Source organism: Cryptomeria japonica, chromosome 9, assembly GCF_030272615.1.
Source record: "Cryptomeria japonica chromosome 9, Sugi_1.0, whole genome shotgun sequence".
Lineage (NCBI taxonomy): Eukaryota > Viridiplantae > Streptophyta > Pinopsida > Cupressales > Cupressaceae > Cryptomeria > Cryptomeria japonica.
In genome coordinates this window covers 599,146,431-599,157,172 of record NC_081413.1, presented here as the reverse complement: position 1 = coordinate 599,157,172, position 10,742 = coordinate 599,146,431, and the positions used below count along the sequence as shown (strand labels likewise).

Genomic DNA, 10,742 nt, shown 5'->3' with positions numbered 1-10,742 from the left:
CATTAAAAAATGAAATGAAATCTTATCTTATTATGATTGAACAATATGATGAATGTCCATCTAACATAATTATAACAGAATTCCTTATGAAAGCTGTTTTACTTTTGCTAAATGAAATGTTGAATTATTATAATTGAACACCACCACAAATATCTATTATCATAATAATAAAATTGATTTAACTTTAAAAAATGAAATACAATCTTAACTTAATACAATTGAACAAAACAAAATGTCCATCATTATAATTGTGACAAGATTCCTTAAGGAGGCCCCTCCACGTTCAGTTTACGCGTTGTACCCCACCCTCCTTTTTGACTTTTCTAGTTAATATGCTTCTGCTTTTCTTCCACGCGTTTTCATCACTTATATTTATCACGACTCTACTCCTGCAAACACACACCATAAAATTGCCCTCCTCACCCACCAGTCTTTACTTTCAGAAATTTCTCCTTCTCAAAGCTTATTCCAGATTTCATGGCGTCTACCTCTAACACTGGGCGTCAACCAGATGATGAGCACACAAATGCATCTCAAGAAATTGCTTCATCCCCATCTATTTCTTCTACCCTGTTTTCATCCTGTTTCAATTGGCTCTCTTTCTTTCTTTCTCTCTGTTCAACTCAATCCCATTCCTCGCCAGATACATCTTCCTCTACTCCTCTGCTTACCAATGCATTTCAAGAGATAGTATCTACCTCTGCTACTTCCTCAATGTCGGGGAAAAAGGTGCCCTACGATGTGTTTATCAACCATCGTGGCCCTGATGTCAAACACACGCTAGCAGCCACTCTCTATCATACCCTCTCTGTCATGGGGTTGAGGGTTTTTCTTGATTCCCAAGAGCTTCAATTGGGGGAATATTTGCCTAAAGAAATTGAAGAAGCAATGCACAGTGCTTCGCTCCATATAGCTATACTTTCCAAGACCTATGCACAATCCCCCTGGTGTTTAGCAGAGCTTTCATATATGCTTAAAACTGGCACCCAAATTATTCCTATTTTCTACCATCTTCAGCCTGGTCAAGTCCGACATGGAAAAGGAATGTATGCTGATGCGTTCTCCCAGCACATAAAGAAGGGTAGATACAGCTCAGAAAAGATCCAGGAGTGGAAGAAAGCTGTCGAAGATGTTTGCAGCATTGTCGGCGAGATCATTGATAACAATGAGTGAGTAGTAAATGATTTGTGTTCAGCACTTATTCTTTTCTTATCAATCATCTTCTGCATTCAGTTCTTTTATTTTTTTCTTATTTTTCTGTATACACTTCATGTTAAATGATGTTTGCCCTGTTTCGTTTTGCTGATATGTTCAGTGACTGTGGGAGGGTGGTCAAGAATATTGTCAGTCGTGTTTTGAAAGTAATACAAAATGTGCCGTTTGTGGTTGCCAAACACCCAGTTGGTCTAGATGAAGCTGTCATAGACTTTGAAAGAACAACACTTGAGTCTCCAGAGAGTGAAAGCATTGTGCAAATAGTGGGAATTTGGGGCATGGGTGGTTCTGGCAAAACCACTCTTGCTAAGCAGTTATATAATAAGAAATACACAACTATGGAAAAGTCTAGTTTTCTGTTAGATATTAGAGATGCTGATTCCAAAAGTGTATTACATCAGAAACAGCAAAAACTCTTAGGAGATCTTGGTCTTCAGGGTGTATCAGTTGACAATATAGAAGAAGGGAAGGGCATCCTTGCCTCTCGTTTGAGATCTGTTCGAGTGCTCATTGTTTTGGATGATGTGGATAATGTAGATCAGATGGATGCTCTAGTGCCTGAGAAGGATAGTCTTGGACGGGGTAGTTTGATTGTAGTGACTACAAGAAAGCTTGAAGTACTCCAACGTTGGGGTATCTCGTCCATTTATAAAATGAAAGCACTAGATCCACCTTATGCCAAGAAGCTTTTTTGTTGGCATGCTTTCTTAAAACCATGTCCAGATGATGGATTTGAGAATCTTGTTGAAGAATTCATCGAGGCTTGCAATGGCTTACCACTATCTCTTAAAGTATTTGGAGCACAATTATATGGCATATCCAATAAAGATTATTGGAAGAATCAATTACAAAAGATTGTTAGGATACTGCCTGATAATATAAAAAATAGACTAAAAATAAGTTATGATGCCCTAGATTATGAAGAGAAAGAAGCATTTTTAGATGCAGCTTGTTTTTGTATTGGTCAAAAGAAAACTTCAGTCATTGCAGCTTGGGATGGATCAATTGGGAGTGGACTGTGCAGTTGGGAAAGTCTCTTGAATAAGTGCCTTATTGAACTTGTGAATGATGAGTACATAAGAATGCACGATCATTTACGAGACTTGGGAAGAGAAATTGCAAATCATCAGTCACCTTACCGTCTTTGGTCTTCTCAACAGATTATTAATGTTCACAATGATGTGCAGGTAGTATTAATACTTTATCTTTGCCTACCTGTTTTTTCTTGTTTCCATGAAGTTAAATGTTTCCATAATTTTCTGATTTATTTTTATTTATATTTAAAAGGGAATTGCCATTCGAGCAATCATGGTTACAAGAGATGAATCAACAAGCGAGGTTGAGCAGTTTCCTCAATGTTCCGAGCGTGGAGAGCTCAAAGTTAACACAAGCAGAGGATTTCGTAGCCTGGCGCCATCTTCTCTTGGATTAAAAATTCTTCAAGTGAGTGGAAATTATTATAATCAAGTGATTGGTGATCTATCAAGAGAGCTGGTATGGCTTCGTTGGTTTAGCATTGAGCAGAGAAATCTTCACTCATTGAATTCAATGAAAAATTTGAGGGTTTTAGAACTCTACCAAAAGAGGGATGGGAAAAATCACTTAGAAGAACTGTGGGAGACTGACAGCAATGTAAGTTTCTTACAAATCCTTTCTTCAATATTTTTAATGTTGGTTGGTTTTCAGTCGATCTCATTGAGAATTTATTGCAGGCTCCAGTGCAACTGAGAGAGTTGCTAATTTCTGACTGCTCTGAATTCCAAAGATTTCCAGAGTCAATAGGATGTCTCAGGCATTTGAAAAAGATAGTCGTGAGTGGTGGGAGCAAGGTGAGCAATCTGCCGGATGAATTTTGTCTTCTTCAATCGCTGGAGCACCTGGAGCTAGAAAGGTGTCGGGAGCTGTCATCGCTACCCTGCAGTTTTGGCGATTTGAGAAATCTGAGGCACCTTCGTTTGTCTGATTGCGTGGAATTGAGGAAGTTGCCAGTCTCTTTCAAGAAGCTCGCACTCCTGCAACACCTCAACTTACAAAAATGTTCTAACCTCATCTTAGATTCAGACATTTTGGAAAACATGACACACTTGGAGCATCTGAGCTTCTCTGGTTGCAGGGAATTGGAAGAGTTGCCTCGTCACATCACAAATCAGGCCTCATTGACACTGTTAAATTTAAATGATACAGGGAAGTTGAGGGACATACCAGTGAACATCGGCCAACTGAGCAAGTTGCAACAGATGAGGATCGGAAGTGAGTTGTTGACAAGCCTGCCAACATCTATTGGAGATTTATCTTCCTTGACTAATCTTCAAATTGTAATGTGTCCCAACCTGGAATGTCTACCCGACTCTCTAGGTCGTCTTAATCTCCTAGAGTGGTTATATATAAAGAATTCAGGAGTAAAATCCTTACCAAAATCAGCTGGGCAACTAATTAATCTCCAAACACTATCTATATCGAATTGCTCAATCAGTGAATTAGATCTTGTAAATTCTTCGTTGCACAATCTTAAGATCATAAATCTGGATGCAATTGAAGTGTGCAAGGTTTCCATCTCCGAAGACTGTTGTCCGGGCCTTGAATCTCTTCATCTTAGTAACAATAACCGTCTAACAGAGATAGATGTCCTTCCAACTGCAGTCAAGACGGTGTATTTGGTACGGTGTAAAATGTTGAGGAACATAAAGGGTATTGAAGGTCTGGTAAACATTCAATCGCTGTCGATAATTGGGTGCCCTGAGTTGGATGCGCTTCCCAGTTTTGCACAATCAACTTTTCTTCAACAGTTTGAACTGAAAGGGTGCTATGGAGTGAAGAAAATCCATGGTCTGGAACATTGCAGAGCATTGGAGAGGCTGACAGTGGATACGAGATGGAAGGAGGCGGGTATAGGAAGTTTGGAGCGCATGGTAAGATTGAGACACGTGGATCTCAGAGCAATCAGCAGACCAGGCGTTGAAGGTTGCATTCAAAGCATGAAGGTAAGAATAGTTTATCAGAATATTGAATTCTAATTATTTTCAATTGATTGTGCCTTGAATTGCCAAGAATTGTGTGTTGATTTGCAAAGAATTTGCAGAAATTTCCCGACGAAACATTCATATGCACGCGGGCGGTTCCTGATGCGGCCTCACTTGTAAACTCCTTTGACTTTGTGGGTCTCTCCGTGGTTGACTCCTTCGCTAAACAGGAAATCAAGTCAGGAGCATCCCTCAAATGCCCATCCTCTGCGTGCTGCCTTCTTTTATGTTTTGTTGTGAATTGTGAATCTCCAAATACTTCATTGAATTTATTTCACAATAATTTATCTATTTGGGATGTTCCTATGGAGGAGGGTAAATGGGTATGGACAGGTGTCATCACACAACATTCCAGGATCCACAATCGCATTCCACTTCACGGACAATCAAGGGTAGAGTTCTATTCACTAGCAGAAGCGGAGAAGGGATTGGTTGTGAGGGGAGAAGAGGAGAGAGTTGTGGAGGCTTTCAATCGTTTATGGGTGCTCTTATCAGATTAATTATATGCAAATACAAGTTAGGAAAAGTGTGGAAAAGGCGCCATTTAATGATGATATTTATTGTATTTTTGGTAAATTTTTAATGTATATTAAATTTATTTATTTTATAAATATTTATAATTTTTTATGATTTTTAATAATATTTTAGTGGAAAGAGCAAATAATTTTTAGTTTAAAAAATAGACAGTCAATATAAATGGATACAAAAAAACATAAAGATGGATGTCTTATTATTTGATTTGTATGTTTGAGTAAATATTTGTTTTCAAAATGGTTATTGAGTATATTAGTTTGACATATAAATATCTAATTGTATATCCCAATGGACATCTTGCTTATACAAAATTTACAATTAATTAATTTTTTTTAACAAATTAAGGATTTTTTCATTTCATGATAAACTCACTTTACAAACATCACAATTTTATGGAATTGTATCACTTGATCTAAAGCTCTCATTTTGATACTAGTGGGATGATGTTGGTAAATATTGTCAAATTAGTGTTCCATGAGATTACAATTCTTTGAGACAACTTGTCAAACAATTCACATGCGTTGTGTATGCTTCAACATCTTGCATGTGAGTCTATTAAGGCACATGTAACTATAACAAAAATAAAATTTATTTTTTATTATTGTTGATACATTTTTCAAAATCTCCCATTTTGGCATACATTGGGAGGATGCTAACAAAGGTTGTGGAATTAGGCTTACAACTATCAACTAAATTTGCTTCCAACTTTCCAAAGTCCACCTCATTAAACCTATTTATGCACACCCCACAACCATGCTACTAGATAAGACCACATCTCTTTAATACATTTTTCCAAATAATTTGCATGTCTTATGTAGGCTTCTAATTTTTGAATGATTATCTATTGTTAGGGATTTTTACCCCTATTACAAAAGACCAACAAAGTAAAATAATGAATTATTAATAATATGTGCTTAATTAATAGTCAATATCATGCACAAAATCTAATTATCAACACACATGAAATTAGTGGAATAGTATGTATCTACAAGATTACATAAGACATAGATTTTACATATGAAACCCTTACAAAAGAAAACCCACAACCAAAGTATGTTAATGATTATATCATTTACAATCAACACTAATTGAAAACAACAAGCTCTCTAGAAAACCTTGAAATAGTCTCAATATACAACATAGCCTTCTTCTATAATCTCTCAATTGTTTACACACCAACAATGTACAAATATCTCTGGTGTCTATTAGAATGAGATTCACAACCTCAAATTTCTTAGAACATTCACAAAAACCTAATATATATAGACATATTCATGGGAATGCCCACTATATAACTAACTTACAAAATACAAAGTTCATCATGTAACCATATTTCAAGAATACATGAGATCAACATACCATGCTTACCATCAAGTATGAATTTCCACATCGATAATCTCCTTGTAAATTTTGTCACTAATCTACATTGTGAATCAATCGTTACAACATATACACTATTGTATTAATATTTTTCTAGAACAACCACCGTGTTGTCAATGCCTTTCTTGTAGTAAGAACATACAAACATAACTTCAGTTTATACAACTTGTGGCACATTGTGTCATCTTCAAGGATAATATTTGATCTTTAGATCTCACATGTTCATGTGTTCAATCACAAGTGCACCTACATCAATGAGTGTTCTTCTAGTAAGTATTAAACACTTATGTAGTTACAAGTTCATCCATTTAAATATTCTAGCGGTTGTTACAGTATCTCCATATGTAGACAAGTGTATGTTTCTCTACACCTACTATCACAACATTGCCATACATTAATCAACATATAAATGATATGACATAATTTTAAGAAATAACCACATTGCACTACGAAGAAGATTGTGTACTCTTTCCACAAGAACTCCCCCATGTGAAAATCCCCTAAGTACTAATATTCTCCCAGTTGATATTTATCAGGAGTGTTGGAAACTTGTATTGTGTTGTCATTGGCGTTAAACTTGTTGATGTTGTTCAATTGTATGGATGTTGTAGTTGGTCTAGATATGAGTGTTCAGATGTTGCTATGTTGTCTGGTGATGATGTTGAGTAGGTATTTGATGTTTTCAGAAGGATGGTATAATGGAAGTTTCAATATGCAAGTCTAAGAGCATTTAAATGTCTCTTTGAACGAATGCATTGCATTCATGCAATTATTGTTGTTCATGGCCTATGATTTTGGATATAATTACTATGCTCTGTGGATGTTACATTATCATGTTTTTGGGTTCTTAGTTTCTTAGGTGATGTAGTTGGTTCTGGCGGTTTGATAACAATGAGGTTGTCTATTAAGATTTGTCTAGAGAATACTCTACCACTATGGGGATTCATGTGTTGCAACATGGTGATTCATGCAGTATTCTAGTTCAGTTTTCTAGTATTGGTTTGTTTGGTAGGTGAAGTTATATTGTTATGTGTTTAGTGATGTCAACTATGTTCCTCTTTGGTTGACTCAGGTGGTGTATCTTATTTGCATCATAATTTTTAATATGGATATGCATTGGAGGTTGTGTTAGAATGATGATATGGATCTCACTATGGTATGTGTAGATTTGCATTGAGTATATTGTATTGGGTGATGCATTTGGGTTAGTTATCGTGCTTTATTGGTGTACAACATATTTCATTGATGCCAAATTTGGTAGATATTGTAGCATGTGTGGTTCATTGGAATCAACTAAGGAAGATGTGTTTTGATGAGTTTTGCTCCACTTTATCTCTTGGAGTGGACCGCATCATGTAGTTTTGGTTCCAAGTGGCCAAATTTTATAATTCACGTTTATTTTGTCTATGGTCAACCTAGTTGAGGGTTTCAATGAATAATATTGTATAAATAGATATGCAGATGGACGAGTTGAGGTATGGAATACATGTGGATTGATGTGAATTGGATGTGAATAATATGCAAGCAACAAAAGAGCAAAGTTTAGTTTGTGATTCAGGTAAAAGTACAATACTATATCACATTTCAGGCCAACTTATTAGCAAAATTGAATTTAAGTTTTTCAAACCAAAAAATAATTTTAGTCAAACATATGGTCTATATAGATAAGTTGTATATGGACCACAACTTTTCCAGTTGGAAGTGTATACTAAATGTATATTTTATATCAATTGGGTCTAACTACCAAAAAAAAAAAAAATTGAAATGTAAAAATACCTTTTTATAGATCTACAAATGAATATTCCAAAATATATATCTTTTAATATTTTACATTTTTTTTTGATTGAAAGTAGGTCATCAACACTTAAATATAAGATTGATTATCTTGAAAAGAAAAAATACTAACATTTTATTAAAAAGTTTTTAAAAAATATGATGCATGAGAGAAAAGAATCTATGCCAAGATGATATAATTCTTTTCTAATTTGGATAAATAATAAATAAAAAAGGTGACGATAAATGGAAAATGTTATATTTTAGTACATGCAACTTTTCAAATTTATTGAAAAATATATATTTATAAAAAATAGTAAAATATATCCAAAAAATTGAAGAAAAAAAGGTAAATTATTTAAAGAAAGTGTGGTGGCTTGTGTAACTTGAAATTCAAGATTTTATCAACTAAATTATTGTGTTTACTTTATACAAAAATATATTCAAATAATTTTTTTAATTTTTATAAAAATTACAAACATAAAATACACAAAAGAATATACATTTTATTAGTTTACATCATTTCAAAAGTCAAGAAATATATTTCACTTTCTATTGATTCATTTTAAAAAGTTGAATCAACATTGACCATTTCTTTTATAAAAGTGTGACACAACTTACCCATGAGCATTGATGGTCATATTGTATTCATGTTTGAAATCATCAAATCTAAGCTAATTAGGCTAAAAGTACGAATCACAAAAATCCTTAACTAATAAAGCTGATTTTAAACACAAAGCAATAGAATAAATGAAAGAAGTGGAAGAATTAAACTAATTAAACTCCCTATTCTCCAGTTGTGCTTCCATCGTTCTTCTCCATTTTTGTTGGTGTACCTATGGCTCTTAGGTATTGCACTTGATTTCCTACATAAGATGGACAACAATTTTGAAGACCATGATTCTAGCTTGAATTGAGAAAATAAGGTTGAATTTATAGATTTTCAACACAAAGGGAGTGAGAAATAGAACTCAAGTGTTGATTGATAGATAATTGATTTAGATTGATTAGTTAACAGAGTTGATTGATTTGTTAACTCAAAATATTTGAGAGCGAACTAAATAGACTGGCTAGTGAAATTAATTGATTGATCAGTAGACTAAATTGACTAGCTAGTTGTCTGGATTGATTAGGGTGATGACTGATTAGATGGATTAGTCAGAAAAAGGAGATTGAGAGTTAAAAATGATGATTGGGGAGTTAACTGAGTTAACTGATTAGATAACTGATTTTATCAATCACTTCTGATTTTAGCATGTGTTGTAGGATTTTGAAATTGAATTTGTTTCTCATTCTCAATTTGGAATTGAATTTGGACTTTCGAATGTTGAAATGCACATGAAATTAATTGAAATTCAGATTTGGTGAAATGTGAATTTGGAGGAAATAAAATTAATTGGAATTAGAATTTGAGAGAAATGAAATGAAATTAGATGGAATTATAATTTGGGGAATTGGAGGAATTTAATTAATTAATTTAAATAATTTAAATGAAAATTTAAACTTAGGAAATTGAATTAATTAAATAATAAAGATTATTTAACTAAGGAAAAGGTCGCAATTAATTAAATAATTGATATTTAATTAATAATTGAGATAGGCTTAATTAATTAGAATGGTGCAGAAGTTTGGACAATTAATAATGATTTGAATTGATTAGAAGAATAGGTTAGTTTAATTAAATAATTAAAGAATTACTTAATTAAATAGATGAATAATTAGTGTAAGAACGATGAGATATTTTTAGGTGTCTACACATCTTTAATGTGGTAGCATGTTGAGGTAGTGAATGAAGTCAGTGTTGTTTGCCATGATATTGTTCGCTTGACATAGTGGTTTGAGGGTAGTTTCATGATCAAGAAATCGTGTTCATTACAATTCATTATTTCCTATACTTGTTGAAAGACAGTGTGTCATTTGGTAACCTGTGAAGCTCTTTTAACCTTTTCTTGAGATTGTGTGTCTCAGTATTGCGATTCCTCTATATCTTTTCCTAAGGTTGTGTGCCTTAGTTTTTCAAGTCCATTCAAGTGCAGTGAGATCCTTGGCCTTAAGCCTAAAATATTGTAATCAATTTTTTATATTGTGAGAGTGATTCTCACCTAGTTTTTCCATCCTTGGGTTTTTTATGTAAATCTAGTGTTCTTGCTTTGTTGTGCTTTATGTTTTCATGTTTCATAATTGTAGTGATATTATAATTGTGGTATGAAATTTAAAAGAGTTTAAGTTGTTTTAAGGTCTGGACTAATTCACCCCCCCTCTTAGTCTTGTGGTATGTTCAACAATTGGTATTAGAGTAAGTTTCCTTTTAGATAAGCTTAACCACTTGAGTGAAATGGAAAGCACAAATAAGAGAGAACAAAATAGATGATAGGAATAAACTGTATTCTATCAAGATGCAAAATGTGATCAACTGGATCAGCAATCAATAAATACAATGAATATGAGCCTCCATATATAGGCAAGGCTATATGGATATGTGAGCACACAATCATGACATGTGGCTCAATAAGAAACAAGGGTAGGCAGGAAATAGGTATGGTAGGTAGGAGAAACAATAAAATATTCCACATGAGGTGGATCACCCATTGAAGGTGGAATTATCACTCCACAATAAGTGGATATGATAGAGTAGTAACAAGATCAATACCATAAAAGGTGGAAATTATCCTACACAGACTATCCCAATGTGATACCCAAACTACTATGAAATGCATTATTCTAAGTAAATTTAAGTATAGTGTAATAATATCCATGATGAATAATTATTTACACCAACACTCCCCCTTAAGTTCAACTTAGGGGAATGCACTTAAGTCT

General features: G+C 33.9%; 1 protein-coding gene across 2 annotated transcripts; it reads left to right on the top strand.

Moving 5' to 3' along the window:
- The first annotated feature begins 382 nt into the window (after positions 1–382).
- On the top strand, positions 383–4,862 carry LOC131074502 (TMV resistance protein N). 2 transcript variants are annotated; one of them, XM_058011136.2, is made up of 5 exons: positions 383–1,169; positions 1,316–2,402; positions 2,503–2,847; positions 2,928–4,196; positions 4,295–4,862. In XM_058011136.2, exons 1-5 carry the CDS (start codon positions 478–480, stop codon positions 4,733–4,735), a joined length of 3,834 nt encoding a protein of 1,277 aa, XP_057867119.2. In that variant the 5' UTR covers positions 383–477; the 3' UTR covers positions 4,736–4,862. The 2 variants fall into 2 exon arrangements, with proteins under 2 accessions (XP_057867119.2, XP_057867118.2); XM_058011135.2 differs by having other exon boundaries at positions 4,286–4,862.
- The last annotated feature ends 5,880 nt before the right edge of the window (positions 4,863–10,742 follow it).

Excerpts from the sequence above, each read along its gene's own strand:
- LOC131074502 (XM_058011135.2), top strand. The coding sequence starts at position 478 with ATGGCGTCTACCTCTAACACTGGGCGTCAACCAGATGATGAGCACACA. Across the intron at positions 2,848-2,927 it reads TGTGGGAGACTGACAGCAAT|GCTCCAGTGCAACTGAGAGA; the intron begins GTAAGTTTCTTA and ends AATTTATTGCAG. Across the intron at positions 4,197-4,285 it reads GTTGCATTCAAAGCATGAAG|AATTTGCAGAAATTTCCCGA; the intron begins GTAAGAATAGTT and ends TGATTTGCAAAG.